General features: G+C 36.4%; 1 protein-coding gene across 5 annotated transcripts in view; it reads left to right on the top strand.

Annotated features, from left to right (window-relative positions):
• Positions 1 to 25,091, top strand: part of Nbea (neurobeachin) — a 511,635-nt gene that overhangs the window by 106,267 nt on the left and 380,277 nt on the right. For all 5 annotated transcript variants that reach the window (XM_051176972.1, XM_051176974.1, XM_051176973.1 and 2 more), the window contains exons 14-20: positions 1,690 to 1,769; positions 2,724 to 2,786; positions 2,886 to 2,983; positions 4,244 to 4,336; positions 8,404 to 8,512; positions 24,366 to 24,447; positions 24,645 to 24,768. In XM_051176972.1, the coding sequence (XP_051032929.1) occupies positions 1,690 to 1,769; positions 2,724 to 2,786; positions 2,886 to 2,983; positions 4,244 to 4,336; positions 8,404 to 8,512; positions 24,366 to 24,447; positions 24,645 to 24,768 (649 nt within the window). The remainder of the gene's footprint in view (positions 1 to 1,689; positions 1,770 to 2,723; positions 2,787 to 2,885; positions 2,984 to 4,243; positions 4,337 to 8,403; positions 8,513 to 24,365; positions 24,448 to 24,644; positions 24,769 to 25,091) is intronic.

Here is a 25,091-nt window from a genome sequence, read left to right as displayed (position 1 = left end):
CTTGTTTTACTTGTTAAACCAGTGCTTTAACATTTGTACCATTACCTTACTTTTTTGAGTTTTTTGTTTATTTTTGTTTTTTGAGACAGAGTTTCTCTGTATAGCTTTGGAGCCTATCCTGGGACTCACTCTGTATACCAGGCTGGCCTGGAACTCACAGAGATCCGCCTGCCTCTGCCTCCCAAGTGCTGGGACTAAAGATGTGTGCCACCACCGCCTGGCCCATTACCTTACTTTTAGTAATGGTGTAAAGCCAGGGTTTCTTAACCTATGGGTCACAACCCCTTTGGAGGTTCATATACCAGAAATCATGCATGACAGATATTTATGATTTATAACTAACAAATTTTGTTATGAAGTAGCAACAAAATAATTTTATGGTTGAGGTCACTACAATATGAGAAAATATATTAAAGGGTCACAGTGTTAGGAAGGCCGAGAACCACTGATATAAAGTTAGGATTTGTTCTGCAGTTAATTTTAAATTTGTTCAGTAAATCTTTTATTTTATATTTTTCTTTTATTCTACTAAAAATCGATTCATGTTAAAACAACGTGAACATAAGTGTGTTTCTCTGCAACATGCTGTTCCCATTATAAAGAGTGTGACAGTTGTATTTGAAGCTAGTAATTACTGCCTGTTTACAATTTAAATTATTGACGCACTGCCTCACTGCTTCACACATGTTTCACACACATTTTGTCCTAACATGCCTTATATTACCGAAATTCCATCAGTTTCATCCTTACAATGAAGTAAAAACTAACCAGAGACATTTGTGTATTCTTTGTATATATTATAAATCACATTGAGGCAGGCTTTTCTTTTTTAAAGTAATGTCAAATATCAATAAGAAGGGTTAGGTACTTTGCCATTGATTGATAAGTGTGGGCAAAAATATGGCCAACACCTGGAAAATATGGAACAGACTTGTTTCTAATAATAGATGAATACACTGGGTGACAGTTTGCTTGTAATTGCAGTAATTTGTATGAAATATTTGTGAGTGAATAATCATATTTAATAAAGGAATTATGCTTTAAAAGTGTATAAAGCAGTGACATTAATTCTTGTTGCCTTAAGAAATACTTGATGTCATACAGTGCACAGATCCTTTCAAATTCTTATTTTTACTGACAATTAGACATTCTCAGTTGAATCCTTTAAACATAGAAATGATGGAATTGGTAATGTATTTTAACTCCCCGAGCTTGATTTAATTCAGTGACTCAGGATTTGTTGGTGCTTACTACAGGCAGTGTGCATTTCACGTGGGTGAAAAGGGTGCAAAATTCATAATTATGGGGAAGTAGAGTGGGACACTTTTCTATATGATGCATGGGATTGAAGGAAGACTATAAATGGGGAGAAGTTTACAGGCCAGAGATATATTAGGAAATTTGTTAATAAGAATGAGAGAAAAACATCTGTGTTATCATTTAGATTTGCATTTTTCAGTGGAAATGATATATTGGAATCTTAAAGCAGCTCTTTCTCCTGAATCTAACATTCAGAAAATTTTATCGAGTTGCCAAAGACGTGAAAATAAATTTTATTCTTACATTTTTGAAATTGTAAAACAGCAACAGTAACAATTATGAGTTTAAGAACATTTAATAAATAATTCTATAGAATTGAAATATAACTGCATTAAGCTTATTTAATGGCATGACTTATTTTCTTCCCAGATGGTCCTCGGCCATCACAGAAAGAAATTATATCACTTCGTGCTTTTATGCTGCTTTTTCTGAAACAGCTCATATTAAAGGTAAAATAACTTTATTTTACAATTGCAATGATTTGGTGAAAAGGAACTATTGTCCAAGTTTAAATATCATTGTGATTAAAATATTAAGAGTGCCTTTTCCTTTATCTCTACAAACTGTAATAGTACCATTTTTGAACCTAAATTTGGTTAAATACGTATTAAGAAGTCCCATGTTAAAAGATAATTGATGTGGCATTTGATAAAAGGAACACGTGAAAAAGAATTGAAAAAAAAAACATTATTCTAGAAAATGGCTTATGTTGTTTTTTAACTAAGATTGCAGAGTCATGAAGAGTTTTCAGGAGTAAATGGTTTAAAGGCAATTCATAGGTAAAATTATATGGCAGTAAATAAAGGTGATCCCACAAGTCTTGAGTTTGCATTGCTAGATGGGAACAATAGATAACAAAATCACAGTAACATGACACAATCATAGTCTACTAACTTCTTTTGTTGAGCTGATGTCTTGTTTATGTAGTTCTAGCTGGCACTGAACTTAAGATCCACCTGCCTCTGCTTCCTGAGATCTGATATTAAACACTTGGGCAAGCACTCCTGACCTTAAGTTTAAATAGTTTCAATCAATTTAAAACATTAAATACATTTATAATTTTCTAAATAGTTAACTTTTTAAACATGAAATAAAATAGTATTTAAACTATAAAACCTGGGGTAATTTTAATGAATATATTGCTCTTAAGTTTCTGTTTGTTTGTTTGTTTGTTTATTTTTGAGACAGGATTTCTCTGTAGCTTTGGAGCCTGTCCTAGAACTCACTCTGTAGATTAGGCTGGCCTTGAACTTACAGAGATCCATCTGCCTCTTCCTCCAAGTGCTTTGATTAAAGGTGTGTGCCACCACTGCCCAGCATTTATTTTTATGTCATTGATTTTGATGCTTTTCTTTAAAGTGTTATTTCAGATTTTAACTAATTGACAAAATATTGTTAATTAGGATCGAGGCGTGAAAGAAGATGAACTTCAGAGTATATTAAATTATTTACTTACAATGCATGAGGTAGGGCATATTCTGTGTCTTTCATTTTAATTATTTTATTCAGAGATTTTTCTAAATCAGTAAAATTTTAACTAAATACTGTTATTTCTTATTATGCAGGATGAAAATATTCATGATGTATTACAGTTATTAGTGGCTTTAATGTCAGAGCATCCAGCCTCAATGATACCAGCATTTGATCAAAGAAATGGAATAAGGTATGATCTTCATACCAGTTGTATTATGCACTCTAGATCATCCTATAAATGTAAGAAGGGAGAAAAGAGAGAAGCTTCCAGTTCTCATATTCTCCTGGAGCAAATGAACTGTATAGAAGTAGTTTCAAGTATTAGGCTGAGTGATTGTGATTGCTACATTGCAGGCCTTTGCATAGTAGGAAAAGCAGATTTATTTATTTATTTTTGCAAGAGTGCAGTAAAGAACACAGTGTTTTTCAGAAAAAGAAGATGCAAAGGAATTATGGAGAGAGAGAAAGAAAGAGAGAGAGCACAAATTCAGTGACCTATATCTTGGTCGTGTGTGTGTGTGTGTGTTTATAGTCAGCAACACCAATGAGAAAAGAAAAACTAATAAAGTAAGAATACCCGAAATTATTTTACTCATTTCATTACTTAGAGGTGATATCCTAAGGCAGGTGTGGTAGTTTAGTCATGTAAATTATAGATTTGAAAGATACTGTAGAACCAATTAATATAATTTGAAAGGTGACTCTAGACTCTAGTTGTGGTAATTATGAATTATCAATAAGAGAAGCACAGTGTCTTAATTAGAATTCTCATGAACTTAACTCTATAGTTTATCTCCTAGAGATTTCCTTTAAAAATTTTTTGCAGTTTCAATAGAATGAACAAAAACTGAAAAACGGATATATATCACTTAATTCTTGATATTTTATTTATTTTATTTTACTTGTGGTGCTGGTACTCAAACCCACAGTGTTACACATGGGAGACAGAGCTTACCACTGAGCTATATCTCAATATTGCTCTTAGTCTAGTTGGACATAAGAAGCCCTGGTGATAATACACTACTTAACTGTTCAGCTAGTAATGTGACATATATATCTGAAAGGCCCACAAGTGTTTGTGGTGAATGCAGTAAACCTGAAAAGGTATGTTGGGAATATTAGTATTTATATCACATGTCAGCATTCATAAATGCATTTGTATGTGCTTTTTTTTCTCTTGATGTATTACCCTATGGTGAGTCCCTGTCCTTTTATAATATTAATAATAATCTCTAAATTTTCATGATGGAGAAATAACAAGTTAGGTGTCTGCCTGTGGTTCACTTTGCAGTTGCAGAAAATGTTGCAGTCAGCATGTTCAGGTGTTAAAGTCCTAAGAAAGGTGGAGGGAATTGGGGTATTTTGTCCAGCAATACTTTATAATGTATTTGTAAAACACAGTTTCCTTTGTCATATTAATTAGGTGCTTAAACAATCATTTGTTTTTTAGGGTGATCTACAAATTATTGGCTTCTAAAAGTGAAAGTATCTGGGTACAAGCATTGAAAGTTCTAGGATATTTTTTGAAGCATTTAGGTCACAAGTAAGTTGATGTTTTCATAATGAATTATAGAAATAAGTATTAAAATTTTTAATGAGTTTTGTATTTCATTTAGCATATGAGGTTTTATTTTAAATGACAGTATAATATGGAAAATGGAAAAATAAATGTATCATAAAATAATGTTTTATTAATAGTACATTATAGGACAAGATCACAATTTATGTAAGATAGTTTCCTCTGTCTAGTGTAAATAAATTATGAATTTTAAGAATATAATGAAATAGACTTGTTTAAATGAAGTATATATCCATATGACGTCAATGAAAATTTCTGTGACCAGGAATGCTGTGTACATTGAGTTCTCCAGGAGATGTACTCTCAGGCTTGCACACTGACATGGTAGTTTTTTTTTAAATTGTTTTGATTCTTTTCTAACAATGAGTGTCATTGATATTTTGTGATTGTACATCTTACAATAAGACATTTTCCCAAGATTCTTTTTCTGTAAGCTGCAACTGTTGGCCATCTTCTCCAGAACATAAGTATTCTCTTTAAAACAGAATTCTATGCAAATGGAAATGGTTGATACCATCATAAGTCTGATTTCCCAAATCTCAGTGTTGCCAATTTTGTTTGGCACCTCAGATTAAATTGAAAAAATGAACCTGGCTATATGTTGCTCTAAAACACAACTGAAGACTACAAACAAAAAGGATGCTGCCACAAAATTTGTGAACACACAGGGAATTGTTTCTGTGAATAATTCTTGGAAAAATTGATGCAGAGATCAGCCAATTCTAATGAGTGGAAAATACTAATTAATGCTGGCAAGTACTGAGAAAATTTAGTTGAAAGAAATAAGAGGAAAACAAGCATTTAAGTTACTAGAAAGACTAGAATTTACCCCTTTTATGAGCTAAAAATACAGAAATAACAAAACTAGAGGGACTTGGGAAAGACTTGGGAAATAGGAGCTTGGAGTAAGTCAGGAAGTCAAAGGCCTAAGTGTTTAATGGTGAGAGAGAGATTTCAAGTAACAGCAAACAGTTGACTGTTGTGACTGGTAGTTGTGAAAATGCTGTCTAAAACTGGAGCATTATTTACCATTTTTAAATTAGAAAGGTAAGTATTTTTACAAAGCTATAAAGCTTTCGAATATTGAGTATCTATGTGGATAAAACCAAGAAGAATCCATACAGTGGAACTCTTAAAAGTGAAATGTAGGGGGCTGGAGAAATGGCTCACTGGTTAAGAGCATGTACTGCTTTTCCAGAGGACTTGAGTTAGATTCCCAGCATGCTTGTCAGGTGAATCACAACCACTCTAGCTTCAGGGATCTGACACCTCTGCTTAAACACCTGCACCCATGTGCATATCTCCCCCCCCCCCAACACACACACACCCAGAGACACATAAACATAATTTAAAATCAAATAAATATTAAACAAAGAGTGAAATGCAACTTAAAATGTGGCATATGTAACAATAGACATTATTTGTAAAAGGAAATGTAAAACACTTTAAAATCATCATTCTAGGTAAAACTTTGTTCCATTTGTATGTATAATACTCAAATGACTGAGACAGAGATTTAAAAAATGAGCAGGGAAGGCCACATAAATGTAAAGCAAAACATGGACGGAATCACGATCTTTGGATTTGACCTTATTAGTATGCAAGCCAAGAAGCTTGAAAAGATGAAGTATACTTTATAATGTTGATTGTTAGAACATTATTAAAATAGGACTTAGAACCACTTGTAATTTATGGCCTTAAGATAAACTGACTACAGCTGTCTCTGTCTGCAAAAGTCAAATGAAAAGTATGTAAGATGAGCATGACATACTTTCACATGCCCATGAAAACTTTGTGAAAATTTCTAGTGTTGTAGTAGATATCAGTGAAAAATTCTAAGTTGAAACAAACTGACATTTTCTTACAGACTTGAAATAAGTTGAAATTAAAACAAAACCACAAATCAGATAGTTTTTCTATCCAAATATTTAAAAGTTGGGGCTGGATTGATGGCTCAATAGTTAAGAACACTGGCTGCTTTTTTGAGAACACAGGTTCTTTGCTGGTTTCCACAGGAGCTCACCACTGTATGTAACTGTAGTTCCTGAGCTTCTGATGCTCTCTTCTGGCCTCCATGAGCACTACATGCACATGATGTTCAAACACCTACACACATAAAATAAGTGCTTAGAGGAATATGCATAGCTGTCATTTCACAAATGGACAAGAATGATGATACAAGAGAATTTAGAACAAAACAAACTCAAATGAATGAATACAGTAAGAGAGAAGTAATAATTAATGATTCAGAAAATAGGAGATTATGAAGGTTGATTTTAATAAAAATGATAATTTATAATTTAAACACCAAGAAAATGTGAATATATAAGTCATATTTATTAGAGATATGAAAAGAGTTTTCTTCCAATAACTAATACTCCCTGAGAGCACCATTTTACCACTTAGGTTTGGTATCCTGAAGAACACTACTAAACCTAGCAAAATGATTTATAGAGTGCCATGCGTCATAATCCAGGTGTGCCATATATTGAACTATAAAACAAACTGCAGAGCCATCAAGGAAGTCTTGGATCAAATAAACTACATCTCAGACAAAACCAGTATTAAATCAGTTTAAATTAATCAGTAACAGAAATGGACATCAGAGAACTTGCAAGATACTTGAAGAGTCATCCTTATAAATATCCTCTGGTCAAAAAGGATATCACAGAAATGTAATGTACCATGTGAAAATAAACCCAGAAAATAAGATGGTTATTGAATTCTTATGGGTTTCTATAAGGGAAGTCTTCAGCAATGTTCTAAATTTTCTTATTTCTTAAGAAGCAAGAAAATAACTTAGCCTTTAGCGTGGTATTCTACTTCAGAAATTGGAAAACATGTTTGCATTTCTCATTGCTCTTGTGTATTCCCAACAATTATTTATGGTTAAGTAATGGGAAGAATCTATCATTTATGTGAATTCTCACAATAGTATGTGTGGGCAAAAATGTGCATCATTGGGAATTTGACAATTACTGAGGAAATTATATAGCAATAAACTTATGTTAGAAAACAATTTATCATTTTTTTGACATAGGATTTCTTTGTATAGGCCTAGCTACCCTTTAACTTTCTTCTTAAACCAGGCTGACTTCTAACTCACAGAGATTGGCTTGTTTTGCCTCCTGAGTGCTGGGTTTAAGGCATGTGCCACTACTGTCTGACAATGTAATAATTAAAAAAAAAAAAAAAAGACCAATACTTGTGCTGTATGCCTAAGTAATTTTTTTAATGTAGGGGATGATTTTTTAGCTGTGGAGATATCCATGCAGCATTGCTACTAATAATGAGATATTAGAGGCAACATGATAGACCATAAACAGGAGAAAAAGTGTTTAATTGGGAAGGTGTCTCAGTCAGCATGAGGACTTGAGATTGGATCCCTAGCACCTATTCAACACCAGGCCTAGTGGTACATGTCTGTAACTCTAGTGCTAGAGGAGTGGGATACAACAATGGTCTTCTAAAGGTTGTATGATCTTCCCAAACAGTAACCAAGTCTTTACATTCAAGAGCCTACACATTAATTATACATTCATACCCAAAACAGGAGGGGAACATTGGGATCAGTAGAAGTAAGCAGAGCAGTGTTATTATCATCAGTGGGCAACTGCAGATATAAGCACTGATGAGATGGAGGACTGTTTCTCTTGTAGTCCAGTATCAATTGTACATGTTCACTTTTACCATCCTTTAGATTGTTTTAATCATATTAAAATTAACTGCAGACTATATTAGAGACTGGGAATTATGTGTTCTGTGGGTTGAGGTTAAATTACTAAAACCTTTTAAATAATTACTAGGGAATGGAAATAATAGCAGTCAATCATCATGTATGATTACATAATTACAAAATATCTCATATTTTAATTAGATGGAGTATTTCCTTGAGGACTGTTTAAATAAACATGTAGGGTATTATCAGATAACTGTGTTATTAACTGTTGCTGCTTTTTATAGATGAAGTTTCATAAAATAATTAATTGTATGATTCTGCATTTGTAAGAGTTTACCTCCATTTTCTTCAGGCGAAAAGTTGAAATTATGCATACCCATAGTCTCTTCACTCTTCTTGGAGAAAGACTGATGCTGCATACAAACACTGTAACTGTCACCACCTACAACACACTTTATGAGGTAAAGTAAAAAAAAAAAAACTGTCATAAAAATTCTTAGTGTATGTGCTGGAACCCTCTGTGTATGAGGGAGATCACTGCTTAAACTAGTTAACATCCCAGTCACTACAGATGAGGATAAATACTGTGCTAGTTAGTTTTTGTCAACTTGATACAAACCTAAACAGATCTGGGAAAGGGAAATCTTAATTGAGAAAATGCTTAAGCATGTGGGAAGGCTTTTCATTAGAGATTGATGTGGAACGGTTTAATCCACTGTTGACAGTGGTAGTCCTGGGTTATATAAAAAGAAGCGGGCTGAGCATGCCAAGGGTAGCAAGCCAGGAAACAGGATTTTCCTATAGCCTCTGCTCCAGTTTCTGTGTTGAGTCTCTGCCCTGACTTCCCTCAGAAAGGGAATATGAACTAAAAGTTATAAGCTGAAACAAACCCTTCCCCCAAGTTGCTTTTGGTCATGATTTTTGTCACACTAGAAACCCTAACTAAGACAAATGCATAGTTTATATTTCCCTTCTTTTAGAAACACTTCCACATGCCTATGTTGTCTCAGGGCTTTTCTTTGAGTATAGGTTTGCTGGTTTGCTTCATGGTCTTCCCACACAGACAGTATTCACATTTATTGTGAATGTCAGCTCTAATTCACATCCAGGACTCTCCTCCATTTCTAATATGCAGTAATTACCCACCTTAAGAATGAGTTGATAGTGAGATGAAGTGTAGGTGAGAACCATTTGTAAAAGTGATGCCCTGAATTGTGTTAAACTCATCATTTCCATATAGAAACCCTCTCTCAACCCTTCTTACAAAGTGTCTTAGTCACTCTATTGCTGTGAAGAGACACCATTACCAAGACAAGTCTTTTAAAGGAAAGCATTTAGTTGGGGTGGCTCACTTACAGTTTCAGAGATTCAGTTCATTATCACATCAGGAAGCATGGCAGCATGCAGGCAGACATGGTGCTGGCTACATCTTGATCAGAAGGAAACAGGGAATAGACTGTAACACTAGGAGGTATCTTAAGCATAGAACTCAAAGCCTGCCCCCACAGTAGCACAATTCCTCCTGCAAGGCCATACCTGCTTTAACAAAGCCACAACCTTATAGTGATACTTCCTTGGGGGGCCATTTTCTTTCAGATTTCCCTCCCAAAACTTACAGCCATATCATAATGCAAAAATACACTCATTCCAACTTCAATAGGCCCTATAGTCTACTTTCGAATCCCCTATAAAATTAAAATAAAAAAGGAGATCACATACTTGTAGTAGGCTTTTTCTTTTGGACCACCAACCAGTTTCCAAATCATGACACAGAGACTTACTAGGTTTGAAAGCTCAGCCTTAGCTTAACTCCCATTTTAACCTGTTTCTCTTTATCTATGTTTTAGCTAGCTGGCTGTCCCCAGATATCTTGCTTTTTTTCCCCTTATTCTCTCCTATCATATTTTTCTATCTAGATTCCTCCTTCTATTTATTCTCTTTGCCTGCTAACCGTACCTTTCATTTTTCTACCTAGTTCTTGGCATTGAGTGTTTTATTAGACTAATCAGGTGCTTTAGGAAGGCAAGATGAAACAGTAAAACCTCTTTTTTTTTGTGATTTCCATGGTGTTTTTCTTTTTTATTGTTATTATTTTATTTAATTTTATATAACAAAGTCCAATTAAATGAAAACAAACATTTATACACAATATTTGGGAATTTGGGCTTCGTTCTTTCCAAACTACTTCCTGCTGGTAAGGGGCGCTGTCATGGGGGATTCGAAGAAGATTCAGATATCCTGGCTGTAGTCTGTAGGGCTGTTTTGTCCAGCTGTTTTGAATGTAGGATCACCTTGTACTCTGTTTCAGGCAGTCTGTCATGATCAAACCACATTAGTCTGGAAGGAATCCACATCTTTTCATTTTCTGTGGAAACAAAAATAGAAATCCTTTTCCCCAGTAACTTGTCCTTCAACTTAAATTTTGGAGTCAAAGCACTTTTTTTTTAATTTAATTTATTATTTTACATGTCGATCCCAGTTCCTTCTCCCTCCCTCTCTCCTTCCCTCCCTCCCTCCTCCATCCCTCCCCCCTCCCTCCCTCTTTCCCTCTGCCCTCTCACATGCACTCTAAACACCCTCCCCTCCCATCCCCCCACCCCAATTCCATATGTAGGGGAATGCCATCCAGTTGGGGTCATGTAGATCTGACAGGTCATATGAAGTAGGGACTAGGGCTTCTCTCCTGTCTCTAGATTAAGGCAGTTATCCCTCCATGGGGGATATTTTCGCAAAGTCCTTTTGTGCACCAGGGATACATCCTCGCTCCACTGTCTGAGGACTCTTAGACTGCTCAGTCCTTCTGGCTAACCCATATTCAGGGGGGCCTGAGTCAGTCCCACGCTGGCTTCCCAGCTATCAGTCTAGTGGCCATTAGCTCCTCCTTGTTCAGGTAAGCTGTCTCTATACATCTTCTTTGAGGGCCTCTATCATTTTTATGATGGTAATTTTTAAGTCGTACCCTTCTGCTTCCTCTGCTTTGTTGTTGTGTTCCACTTCAACTGAGCTCTGGGGAACTTGTCCCTTCCCAGTTCTGTGAGGGACTTTATATGAATCTCTTAGAATACACCTTGTATCCTAGTTCATCTGGTGATGTGAATTATAGGCTGGTGATCATTTGATCTAGGTCTAAAATCCATATATGAGTGAGTACATACTGTGTTCCTCTTTTTGTGACTGGGTTACCTCATTCAGGATGGTTTCTTCAAGTGCCATCCACTTGCCTGCGAATTTCAAGATACTATTATTTTTTTCTGTAGAGTAGTATTCCATTGTGTAGATGTATCACATCTTCATTAACCATTCTTCAATTGAGGGGCATCTAGGTTGCTTCCAGGATCTTGCTATTACAAATAGTGCTGCTATGAACATAGTTGAGCACTTGTCTTTGTTGCATGAATGCCTAAGGGGTATTGCCTGGTCCTGTGGTAAACTGATTCCCATTTTCCTGAGGAACCTCTATATTGACCTCCAAAATGGCTGTAGGAGTTTGCACTCCCACCAGCAGTGGAGGAGTGTTCTCCTTTCTCCACATCCTCTCCAGCATAAGTTGTCATTGTTTCTTTCAGTGTCTGTGCCCCTGGAGTTATGTTCAAGAAGCGGTCTTCTATAACAATTTGTTCAAGGGTACCTCCTACTTTCTCTTCTAAGAGGTTCAATGTGGCTGGATTGATGTTGAGGTCTTTTATCCATTTGGACTTGAGTTTTGTGCATGGCGACAGACAAGGGTCTATCTGCAGTCTTCTATACACCCTCATGCAATTGTGCCAGCACCATTTGTTGAAGATGCTGTCTTTGCCCCATTGTATAATTTTAGCTGTTTTGTCGAAAATCAGGTGTTCATAGGTGCGTGGATTAATATCAGGATTTTCAATTCGATTCCATTGGTCTACCTGTCTGTTTTTATGCCAATACCAGGCTGTTTTCAGAACTATAGCTCTGTAGTAGAGCTTAAAGTCAGGAATGGTGATGCCTCCTGATGTTCTTTTATTGTATAGGGTTGTTTTGGCTATCCTGGGTCTTTTGTTTTTCCATATAAAGTTGATTATTATCCTTTCAAGGTCGGTGAAGAATTGTGGTGGGATTTTAATGGGGATTGCATTGAATCTGTAGATTGCTTTTGGTAAGATTGCCATTTTTAATATGTTAATCCTACCTAACCAAGAGCATGGGAGATCTTTCCATTTTCTGGTACCTTCTTTAATTTCTTTCTTTAGAGTCACAAAGTTCTTATTATATAGGTCTTTTACTTGTTTGGTAAGCGTTACACCAAGATACTTTATGTTGCTTGTGGCGATGTTTCTCTGATTTCTTTCTCTGTCTCTTTGTCGTCTGAAAAAAGTAGGGCTACTGATTTTTTTTTAGTTTATCTTGTATCCTGCTAGTTTGCTGAAGGTGTTTATCAACTGTAGGAGTTCTCTGGTAGAGTTTATTGAGTCGCTTATGGAAACTATCATATCATCTGCAAAGAGAGACAGTTTGACTTCTTCCTTTCCAATTTGGATCCCCTTGATCTCCTTTTGTTGTCTTATAGCATTAGCTAAAACTTCTAGTACGATATTGAAGAGATATGGAGAGAGAGGACAGCCTTGTCTTGTTCCTGATTTTAGAGGAATTGGCTTAAGTTTCTCTCCATTCAGTCTGATGTTGGCAGTTGTTTTGCTGTATATTGCTCTTATGTTTAGGTATGTTCCTGTTATCCCTGACCTCTCCAATACCTTTATCATGAAATGGTGTTGAATTTTGTCGAAGGCTTTTTCCGCATCTAGGGAGATAATCATATGGCTTTTCTTTTTCAGTTTGTTTATATGGTGGATCACGTTGATAGATTTTCGTATGTTAAACCATCCCTGCATTCCAGGTATGAAGCCTACTTGGTCATGGTGGATGATTTCTCTGATGTATTCTTGAATTCGGTTTGCCAGTATTTTATTGAGTATTTTTGCATCGATGTTCATCAGGGATATTGGTCTGTAGTTTTCTTTCTTAGTTGTGTCTTTGTGAGGTTTGGGTACCAAAGTTATTGTGGCCTCATAAAAAGAGTTTGGCAATGAACCTTCTGTTTCTATCTTGTGGAACAGTTTGAGGAGTAGTGGTATTAGTTCTTCCTTGAATGTCTGGTAGAATTCTGTGCTGAATCCATCTGGCCCTGAACTTTTTTTGGTTGGAAGGGTTTTGATGACTGCTTCTATTTCATTGCGGGTTATCGGTCTATTTAAGTTGTTTGTCTGTTCTTGATTTAATTTTGGTAAGTGATAGTTATCCAGAAACTTATCCATTTCCTTTGAATTTTCAATTTTTGTGGAATACAGATTTTCGAAGTATGACCTGAAAATTGTCTGGATTTCCTCTGTGTCTGTTGTTATGTTCCCCATTTTGTTTCTGATTCTGTTAATTTGCATGTTCTGTCTCTACTTTTTCTTTAATTTGGATAAAGGTTTGTCTATCTTGTTGATTTTCTCAAAAAACCTACTCTTTGTTGCATTGATATTTTTGTATTGTTTTCCTGGTTTATATTTTTTTGATTTCAGCCCTCAAGTTGATTATTTCCTGGCGTCTACTCCTGCGGTATGAATTCGCTTCTCTCTGTTCTAAGGTTTTCAGTTGGGTTGTTAATTCTCTTTTGTGACTATCCTCTGTTTTCTTCATATGGGCACTTAGTGCAATGAATTTCCCTCATAGCACTGCTTTCAAGGTGTCCCATAAGTTCGGGTATGTTATATCCTCATTCTTGTTGAATATTAGAAAGGCTTTAATTTCTTTATTTCTTCTTTGACCCAGGAGTGGTGCAATTGCACATTGTTCAGTTTCCATGAGTTTGCAGGTTTTCTGCTATTTGTGTTGTTGTTGAATTCCAATTTTAAAGCATGGTGGTCCGATAGGATATAGGGGACTATTCCTATTCTCTTGTATCTGTTGAGGTTTGTTATGTCACCTAATATGTGGTCGATTTTAGAGAAGGTTCCATGTGGAGCAGAGAAGAAGGTATATTCTTTTGTGTTTGGATGGAATGTTCTATAGATGTCTGTTAACCCCAGTTGAGACATAACTTCTGTTAATTCTTTTGTTTCTTTGTTGAGTTTCTGATTTGTGGTCCTGTCTAGTGTTGAGAGTGGTGTATTGAAGTCTCCCACTATAAGTGTGTGAGGTTTTGTATGAGCTTTGAGTTTTAGTAGTGTTTCTTTTACGAATGTGGGTGACTTTGTATTAGGGGCATAGATGTTCAGAACTGAGACTTTGTGTTGATGGATTTCTCCTGCGATGAATATGAAGTGACCGTCTTCATCTCCTTTGACTAATTTTGGTTTGAAGTCTAACTTGTTAGATATTAGGATAGCTACACCTGCTTGCATCTTATTTCCATTTGATTGGAAAATCTTTTCCCAACCCTTTACCCTGAGGTAATGTCTATCTTTGAAGCTTAGATGTATTTCTTGTATGCAGCAGAAGGATGGATTCTGTCTTCATATCCATTCTGTTAGCCTGTGTCTTTTTATAGGTGAGTTAAGACCATTAATGTTGAGGGTGAGTAAGGACCATTGATTGTTGATGCTTGTTTGATTTAGGTTTGTTGTTGGCAGTGGTATTGTGAATATATTAGTTCTGCTTTACCCGTAGTTTCTGGTGTAGTTGGATTATCTGTTGCCTACATTTTTGTGGGCATAGTTACCTTCCTTATATTGGAGTTTTCCTTCCAATACTTTCTGTAGGGCTGTATTTGTAGATATGTATTGGGAAAATCTGGTTTTGTCATTAAGTATCTTGTTCTCTCCATCTATATTGATTGAGAGTTTTGCTGGATATAGTAGCCTAGGCTGGCATCCGTGTTCTCTTAATACTTTTAGAACATCTATCCAGGATCTTCTGGCCTTGAGGGTTTCCATGGAGAAGTCAGGTGTAATTTTGATAGGTCTGCCTTTATATGTTACCTGTCCTTTTTCCTGCGCCGCTCTTAATATTCTTTCTTTATTCTGTATGCTAGGTGTTTTGATTATTATATGTCGAGGGGTCTTTTTTCTTTGGTCCAGCCTATTTAGGGTTCGGTATGCTTCTTTTACTTTCATGGGCATGTCCTTCTTCAGATTTGTTGAATATGTTTTTGGCACCTTTGAGCTGGGCTTCCTCACCTTCATCTATGCCTATTATTCTTAGGTTTGGCCTTTTCATGGTGTCCCACATTTCCTGGATGTTTTGTGTTAAGGATTTGTTGGATTTATGATTTTCTTTGGTTGATGAATCTATTTCTTCTAGTTTATCTTCTGTGCCTGAGATTCTCTCTTCCATCTCTTGAATTCTATTGGTTATGCTTGTGTCCATAGTTGCCGATTTTTTTTTTTTTTGCCCAGCTTTTCAATTTCTTGCCCAGCTTTTCAATTTCTTGCATTCCTTCTGTTTGTGTTGCCTTTATTTTCTCAATTTCAGTTTTCAAGTCTTGAACCGTTTCCTTCACCTGGTTAATTGTTTTTTTCTTGGCTTTCTGTACTTTCCTTAAGGAATTTGTTCATTTCTTCCACTTTTTTGTTTGTTTTTTCCTCCATTTCTTTAAGGGATTTTCTCATATCTTCTTTGAGGGCCTCTATCATTTTTATGATGGTAATTTTTAAGTCGTACCCTTCTGCTTCCTCTGCTTTGTTGTTGTGTTCCATTCTAGTTGGTGTAGATTCCCTAGATTCTGGTGGTGTCATGTTTGTCTTTCTGTTGTTAGGTGTTCTTTTTTATTGCCTTCTTCCCATAGTTTCTTCCAGTAGGTGTTGGTGGTGTCTCTTCCCTCTCTCTATGGTCCTTCCCCGATGGGCTTATGTGGGTCTGAGATTCATTATCTGTAGCTCTGTGTGGTCCAAGCTCTCTAGGAGGTTTCTCCGCAGACAGGGATCCAGGGATGGGGTCAAGGATGAGGATCCAGAAGAAGATTCCAGCAGGTACTCACAGTGGTCCTCTGGCCAATAGCTCTGGCCAATAGCTCTGGCCAATAGCTGGCAGAAGAGGGCAAGGGCTGAGCTGGAACTTGAGAAGGTTTTGCAGGATAGTGGGATCTCACTGGAAACTGACGCTCTCCAGCTGAGACCTCGTTCTTTGGCAGAGGCCAGGATTTGGGGGTCAAGTATCTTGCCCTCAGGAACTCCGAGTGGACCCACAGAGATAGGGGGATCTCTGGGAGGGGCCCGGGACTCCAGCAGAGGACTGGAGGCGGAGTCAGAGACCAAGCTGGTGGAAATTACGGGTGGTTCAGTGTGGATAGTCAGGTCTCCTTTATTCAGAGTTGCTCAGAGAAGTCTCAGAAGTAGGGTGGACTGTTGGCTCCACCCTCTGTCCCAGTGCTCAATCAGAGTTGCAGGACCATTGGTGGGGTAGGGCACAGGGTGGGGGGGGGTAGCCTGGCGGTGGGGATGGGTGGGGGTGTATCAGAGCTCCAAGGGTGCTCTCGATGGGGATGGGAGACAGGAGCAGCAGGATCAGGGGCCAACCCAAGGAGTTCGGGCAGGGGAGGGGGGAAAAGAGGTTGTAGGGGACAGGCATCCCTGATTGGGCCCAGACTCACCTCTGGCCAATAGCCAGCAGAAGAGGGCAAGGGTTGAGCTGAAACTTGAGAAGGTTTTGCAGGATAGTGGTATCTCACTGGAGACTGCGCTCTCCAGCTGAGACCTCGTTCTTTGGCAGAGGCCAGGATTTGGGGGTCAAGGATCTTGCCCACAGTAACTCCGAGTGGACCCGCAGAGATAGGCCAGTAAAACCTCTTTTCATAATTAAAGAAAAGCAGCATAAATTAACCGTTACACAGTTAAAGTAATATTTTGCAGCATAAACAAATATAACACATCTTTTCTTAGTTAAAATAATATTCCACAACACACACTTCCAACATATAATGGCACAGGATATATATTACCATTTCAAAACATAGGGGAGGAGGCATATTGAGGAAATATTGGACCAAAGCAAGATCTACTTCAAACAAGGTCACACCTCCTAATAGTGCCGCTCCCTTTGGGGTCCATTTTCTTTAAAACCACCATGGACACGATGGCCAAAGAAACTCTCATGAAAGAAAACATCTAATTGAGGGCTTGATTACAGTTTCAGAGTGTTAGCTATTATCATCAGAGCAGGAAGTACAACTGCATTGCAGGCTGGTTCTGGAGCAGTATCTGAGAGTTTTTTGGGTAAAGAAAGGGTAACACTATGACTTGTGGCTTTTGAAGCCTCAGTGTCCACCCCAAATGACACATGTTCTCTAACAAGGACACACCTACTCCATCAAGGCCACACCTCTTAATCTTTCGAAACAGTTCACCAGCAGGAGAACTAAACATGCAAATATATTAGCCACAGAAGCCATTCCCATTCAGACCTCCACACAAAGTTACCTGCACATATACTGCCTTAAAACCACCAGTAAAACGTCAGGGCTATTCCTGTATTTTCGTCTTAATTCTACTTTCTTCACTTTGTCTTCAATGATTCTTTCTTGCTTATGTAAATGAAGGGTATTTTTTATCTTCTTAAGTGTTGGAAATAACCAAAGGCAAACTAATATGTGGTGTTTAAAATGTATATTAGATGCAAATTTCATGGTCCATGTATAGTTTTTTTTGGCTTAAAGCTGATTGTTTTTGACACTCCTGCAACAGTGTTAGCTAGCCTTCCCTGATTTTGCACTACTGCCAGGTGCATTAAGAATCCTGGTGGTGCAGTAATTCAGCAGTGATTCACCTGATAGATACTTGACTTACCAAATCTTACTTTAATTTTATTTTTTAAGTGACAACGTGTACATGTTATTTATGAATAGAAAATCATTATTTCTAAACTCACAATTTAAGAGACATTGCATTGTAGATTCTTTGTTGTGGATATAGACAGCAAGGCCTTGTGTTTCTTACATGGGAGCCATAGTTATACCAAAATATTCAACATTATTAAACTCAGAAAAGCAGCTTTTGGAAAATATAAGACAGTAGATCATCATTATAGATATTTTTGTAGAGTTCAAAGTAATATAGGGATAATTCCAACTCCCCTTTTCTTGTAAATTGTGGTCCATATTTGGTTCCAGCCTAGATTTTGCACAGTTCTCAAATGAGATGTTTAGTTATGTTCATTTTCCATAAATACAGCTGTAAGTATAGTCATAATTGACTATACTAACAAGTATGTATCATAGGATTATTATCTATATCATACTAATATTTTCTGACCTTTGCACTACAACAGAATAATGTAGCTCCTTTCTGCTGTTTTTATTAAACACCGTATTTTATTCATAATGATATACAAAGAGAGCTAATGTGCATTCGTTATAAACATACAAAATAAAATGTACCCGTGTCTCCATTACTACTCGAAAGTATAAAGATTCTCATTTACACATACAACTCCATAGAATATCATCTTATACAGAGTCTTTATACCTTTTCAATTTTTAATAATATCTCTTAATTACAGTATATTGACTTAATAGGAGGTAAAAGTAGTCATTTCTGATAATGAGATGGTGATGAGACAGAAAATATATTTAGGCTTTGTGAGTTACATCGGTAGTATGACTCAAATGGGCTGTATTCGAGCATTACAGGAAAGTTTGGCTTCATATGGCCCCAGGCTTTGGATCCCTTCATCTTCAGCATTCCCTTTTCCTGTTTTATGCCATCTTTTCTTATCTGCTCCCATGTACAGATGTGGGAGTTGGTAGCAGTCAAACATCTTGGTCTTTCTGTTTTACTGCTTCTGAATTTAACATGCTCACTTTTGTTAGTTATTCCTCAATTTGCTTGATTGGAAGACTTATCATCTACCAATGCCATTATGAATTATTCAACTTTGCCTTTTCTAGTAGTACATACAGAACTGAATAAATACCCATAGAGTGGATTATACTGTACAGTGTGGTGAGCTTGTTTCCTTCTGTTCTCATTTGTGTTTTGAGACGTGTCTGCTATTGTATTTCTTCATAATAGTAACTCCCTTTTGTTGGGTACTTCTTAGGACATTACCCCTTGTGAATGCTGTGTCCATTATGTCAGGTCTTAAATTCAGCATAAGGTTAGTGATATTTTTATTGTCTCTTAAAACAGACATACTGAGACACAAAGATTAAATAATTTGTTTCAGGAACATATGCTCATGAAATAGGTAGGTTACATGTACCTACAAGAGAAAAAAATAACAAAATTGCCTGCAGTGAGTTACATGAAATTTTTCTCTTGAACCAAAGCCGTGCTACCTTGTCAAATCTGGGCCCTGAATATTGATATCTAGTATTGATTTACTTTGTCTGTGTCTTCATTTCCTAACCAGTTAGCTTGCTTTGACTTATGATGCTCTCTATATTTTTCAGCATTTATTTATGTGAATTTTTGTCCCTCTGCTTGTTTTAAGTTATTACTGACAATAGAATAGGAAGTCAGGATAGTCAGTGAATAATTACATGGAAGTAACAGTGCAGCATAGCATAATATGCTCTTAGTCTTAAAACTAGAAATACCATATGCATATTCACACTCACATTTCTGTCAGACTTCTTCAGACAAGCTCAGTGGTGAATACAGCAACATCGTACCAAACACCTGCACATGTTTTGCTCCTGGGATCCAGGTTTGGGACTCTGTTTAAGTCTTTATTAAGCAAAGCCAAGCTGTTACTGACTCTATAGAGTGAAGAAAACTCAATAGGTGTGAGTACTCTGACAGTGAATGATCCAGAGACTCTGAAATAGGGATTAAAAAAAATACTGGCCTCTCTTGTCAGTTAGTCACTATGTATGTTTTTAAATGATAATCATGATGGATAGTAATTATTTTATATTGTAAACTGTTTGGCCTATGGCTCAGGCTTCTTATTGGCTAGATCTCTCTTAATTAATAACTCATTTCTATTAATCTGTGTATCACTTGACTCATGGATGATGCCTGAACCTCTTCCTTCCTAAGCATTTACATGTTGGCTCTCTGACTCCACCTTCTACCTTTCTCTATCCCTGTTTTGATTTCCCACCTGGCTAAAACCTGCCTGAACCATAGGCCAAACTGTTTATAATTAATATAATCTTCTATGTGTTTATTTGGGACTAAAGGGCTGTGGGATCAGATGGAACAGAAACTTGCATCCACAAATGGCACCTGTCATGGAGTATGAATCACAACCCTGAGATTAAGTTTCATGCTCTACTGACTGAGCTATCCAGGCTTGTATGGTTAGCTAGGGGCTGAACTCATTTCAGAAGACAGAATTAATGTAAATATACTAAAAGTTAGGAAGACAGTATCTGTTCAGCTATGCTGATCCTACTCACATCCTAAGTTTCTTCACTTATGCTTTACTCAGTGATACCAACAGAACATGTTGAATTTTGAAATTGTGCTTGAATGAATTGCTATTTTGGGGTCATCACAATTTGAAGATTGTATCACTTGGGGCTGCTGTCATTTACTTGAAAACAACTAAACTCAGCCAGGTGGTGATGATGCATACCTTTAATCTCAGCACTCAGGAGACAGAGGCAGCTAGATATCTGTGAGTCCCAGGCCAGCCTGGTCTGCCAAATGTAACAGCTCTTGAAAAACCAAACAACAACAACAACAGAAAACAAAGAAACAAAAACAAACAAACAAACAAAAAAAAAGACTAAGCTCATGATAAAATTAACTGACAGTAATCAGTTATATGTTGTGTAAGTCAGTGTTCTGAGAATCCAATTTTGATAAAAATTATTTCATTTAAATCTCTCATATTTGAGATGATTTGTACATGAAATAGTGGTTATTAAACTCTATGATCAAGCTTTTTGGCAAGCATTTTTTCATTAATTTGATTTTTTGACTTCTCATGCACAAATGTATGTAATTCATTATTGTTCTTCTCTACCCCACATTACCTTCTCTCATCCTCCCTTGTGGATGCCTACTTTCCTTACCTGATCTTTTCCAAGATTCATGACTTTTGGTTTTATTTTGTGACCCATTTAGCTTAATGAGGGCCATCTGTGTGACCTCAAGATTATGATTTTCTATTGGAACCTGATAGGGTCACAGTGCTGAAGCAGTGACCTCCCATTCCCTGAATTGATTAATAGATGTCTTAGTTACTTTTCTGTTTCTGTGATAGACACCATGATCAGGGCAACTTATAGAAGAGTTCATTGGGTGTTTAAATTTCAGAGGGTGAGCTCATGCCATCATGGTGGAGAACAAAGGCAGCAGGCAGGAAGTCAGGCATAGTTCTGGAGCAGCAGGTGAGAGCTTATATACTTACCCACAAGTAGGAGGAAGAAAGCCAACTAGGAATAGCATGCGCTTCTGAAACCCCAAAGCCTGCTTTCAGTGACATCCTTCAACAAGGCCACACCTCTTAATTCTTCTCAAACAGTTCCACAAACTGCTGACCAAAAATTCAAATTTATAAGCCTTTTGGGGGCCGTTCTTATTGAAATTACCACAGTAGGAACTTGTTTGATGGGGCCATCCCCTGAATACTTGTCCCATCCTTGCCTGGCTGTTGGTGGGGCATCCTTATGCAGAATGAGTGTAATCATCCATAGTTGTTGGAAGCTTTTGATCGCAATGGATGTATATTGCCTAGAAGATGGCATTTCTCAGCCCTCCCCCCACCCCCATCTTCTGACTCTAACATTCTTTCAGCTTCCTCCTTCACAGTGTTTCATGAGCCTTGAAGAAAAGGGTGTGAATGTCTAGTTTAAGTTTGAGCACTTGTCTATCACTCATTCTCAACACCTTGCATATCAATGAGTTTGTGTGTTTTACCACCATTCACTGGAAAGAGAGCTTCTCTGATTCACTGGAAAGAGAGCTTCTCTGATTAAGGCTGAGAGTGTTAATTGCCAATGGATATAAACATAATTTAGAGGGCAGTTGGGTGTTATGTCAATTTAGTTAATCAACAGAATTAAATTACTCCCTAGGGCCCAGAACTCCCTTGTCATGGGCTTTTGAGCAAGCTATGGATTTTCTCTTATGGAATGAACCTCAAATCTCAGCAATCTGACTAATTGTCTTCTAACAATCCTGCCACTGTTGTATATGTAAATTTTAGCAAAATTTTCTAGTCAACATCATGTAAATTATGAGGCAGTGAAAAATATCTTTTGTTAAAAGCAGAAGCAAACAAACAGAAAACAGTGACAAAGATAACCTGTCTCCGGTGAGCACTGGGAGTCAGTATGTCACAAAGGAAGCTCCCATAGCTAGCAATTTAGACCAATGTCTTCCATTCACACAAAGAATATGGAATAATTACGAAATATAAAATTTAATGTTTAACACTGCACTCAGATCTATATCTATAAATACCACACTAATAAATTTACCTCTGTGCTTAGAAATGTAGTCTTCTCTATCCTTTGCAACACAACACACCCTGTCACATGTGGTTTCACTGTAAGTGTTGAATGCATACAGAATTCATGGGGACTCCTCCATCTTATTTTGTTTTAGTTTAGGGTAAGGGCTTAACTTATGTATATCCCTCATATAAGTCAGTAGAACCTTCAGGTACCACTTTGAGTCTTAAACTGCCATTAAAAGGTTTATGCCTATATTCATCTCTCCTTGTTTTATACACATTATTTCTTTCCGTCTTGTAAAATCTCACATTGGTTCTTAATGAAAGTTTCCAATGTTTTACTGCTTAATAGTGGCATGCATTTCTGCCTGTCTCTAGAACATTAATTAAGTAAATTGATGCTAGAACTGTAGCTCCACTTAACAACCGTTTTCCATCTCCAAACATTAAGTGGTGTGTGAGCATGTAACTGGTTCTTAACAAATACATGCTGAAGTCAGTTCCTTAATATATTTGTATAACTTTTATAAACCTTTCAGAATATGCTATAGTCATGAAACTGTTCTCATACAGGGACCCTATAATCTTTGTAGCAGGTTTATGGATAAACCATTACTATTCTCAGTGTCACGTAATAGCAAAGCTTTAAAAAGACAACAGGAAAAGCAGTGGCACTCTGAGCCAAATTTTGTTTCCTATACAATGTAACTTATTCCACCTTGGTTGAGAAGGGTTTAAACGTTCTATCATAAAGGAACATGGTCTGGTGTTTTCCCTGCAAGTATGCAGTTATTTTGAGTATCATCTTTATAGTAAGAATTATTTGAAGTCTTGTCTTTTGAGATTTTGGGGGAAATTGGTATGGAAACCCTTTTAGTTATAAAGAGGCCACTGGTTTTTGATATATGTTGTTCAAAGAGATTTTTATTTCATGTGATAGCTCCACATAGACATCTTTGTTTAGAGTACTGTTCAGAAAGCATTCTGACACTATTTAGTTTAACATTGTTTATTTTTAAGCAAAAATGTATCCAGTATTTATCACTTAAGTAATAATAGAACAGTGCCTTTATTTCAATAATTTTTCATATATAACCCTTATTTATCTATGTAAATTTTCTGTTCTCTTTTTAGTCTGAGAAAAGTGCTTCCTTTCTAGATGTCATGGTTCTCTTCTCAGAAGCCAACATCCCTATATCCTAACTTGCTTTTTGCAGTCTAGCTTTTACCTTAGAGCTCTGCAGAACTGACCTCAACATTAACACTAATATTTTTGACACAATTTTTGTATTGATAACTGTGGTGAACTCTTTTTAAAAGGTTTATTCAGAGTTTAACATGTTAGTTCTAAGTAGAAAATTAAGCTGTTGATAGAAAACACAGCCTTTAGTGAAATGCATATCTACTGAAGTACATGTACAGACAAGACAGGTAGGTAGATATATATAAGGATAGAATCAAGGATGGATAATGCCTAGAATACATGTGTGGCCACACACATTCATTATTTTTATGTGACTCAGTTGTTCATTATGTCACTTAATGACAACTTATGTGTCAGCTTCTGGTGCTAATCATGGGAACATAACAAAGGTATGCAGAATTATTCTTGATGGTTCTGAGCCTACATTTTAGATTTTCTGTGTGAGGCATAATTTTGTTAACATTTGCTGATTTTTTTATTAACATCACACAAAACATCAAATGTTTATAATTCAAAACAGGGCTGTATTAAAAGTATATACTGAAAGCATATTTCAAATAGAACAAATAGTTGGCTAATTATTCTTTCCTTCTATAGATACAATGTCTGGCTTTTTTCTTTATCCAGAGTAAGTAAAATTTGAGGTATATAGATTTTAGAGTTTAGGGATATATGTAATTTATTAGAAAGCTCTATTGGGAGAGATACTTTTGATTTTAAATTATTCTAAATCTTTTAGAGGTTCTTTACTTATATGGCTGTATTTTGCAATTTTAAAATTTTTTCTCTAAATGAAGTTCAAATTTTTCCTCTTTCAGATATTGACAGAGCAAGTGTGTACTCAAGTTGTACATAAACCACACCCGGAGCCAGACTCTACAGTGAAAATTCAGAACCCAAGTGAGCAAATACTACTTTTTGCTATCCATGGTGGTTATGTGAGGATGTGTGGGAATAATTCAGAGCTTGTCTTCACTGTGTAGGTCCTTCCAGTGTCTGCATTCATTGTCAGAGCTAAGTACTTAGTTGAAAATTAGTGAATGTGAAATGTTCTAGTTATCATTTCACATTTTAATTTAGATTTTGTTTGTTTATAGTGATTCTTAAGGTGGTGGCAACTTTGTTAAAAAACTCAACACCAAGTGCAGAATTGATGGAAGTCCGTCGGTTGTTTTTATCTGACATGATTAAGCTTTTCAGTAACAGCCGTGAAAACAGAAGGTAAACAGTGTGATTTTTAATACAGCTTAATATTTCTTCTGTCCTTGATTTTCAATCATTTTCATATAGAAAGTCAAATATTTGTTAAATACTCTTAAACATTTGAAAAGGCATGCTTTTATCAATTTTATATGTTTTCATTTAGTTGTCCTAGTATATTTAACTAAAGATATGTATGAATATACAGATATGTAGGTTTGTACTTAGGATGCAGTCAGCTATTTCTGATACCTGTCTGTCACCAACAATGCCTTAATATTCACTGTGTTGGGTTTGTGCATATTCACCTTTGTTGTCCTGTCATGTCACTGATTCTGAATATG

Source organism: Phodopus roborovskii, unplaced genomic scaffold, assembly GCF_943737965.1.
Source record: "Phodopus roborovskii unplaced genomic scaffold, PHOROB, whole genome shotgun sequence".
In the NCBI taxonomy this organism is placed as follows: Eukaryota; Metazoa; Chordata; class Mammalia; order Rodentia; family Cricetidae; genus Phodopus; species Phodopus roborovskii.
The sequence above is the reverse complement of the archived record's forward strand: the minus strand, read 5'-3'. Positions and strand labels throughout refer to the sequence as shown.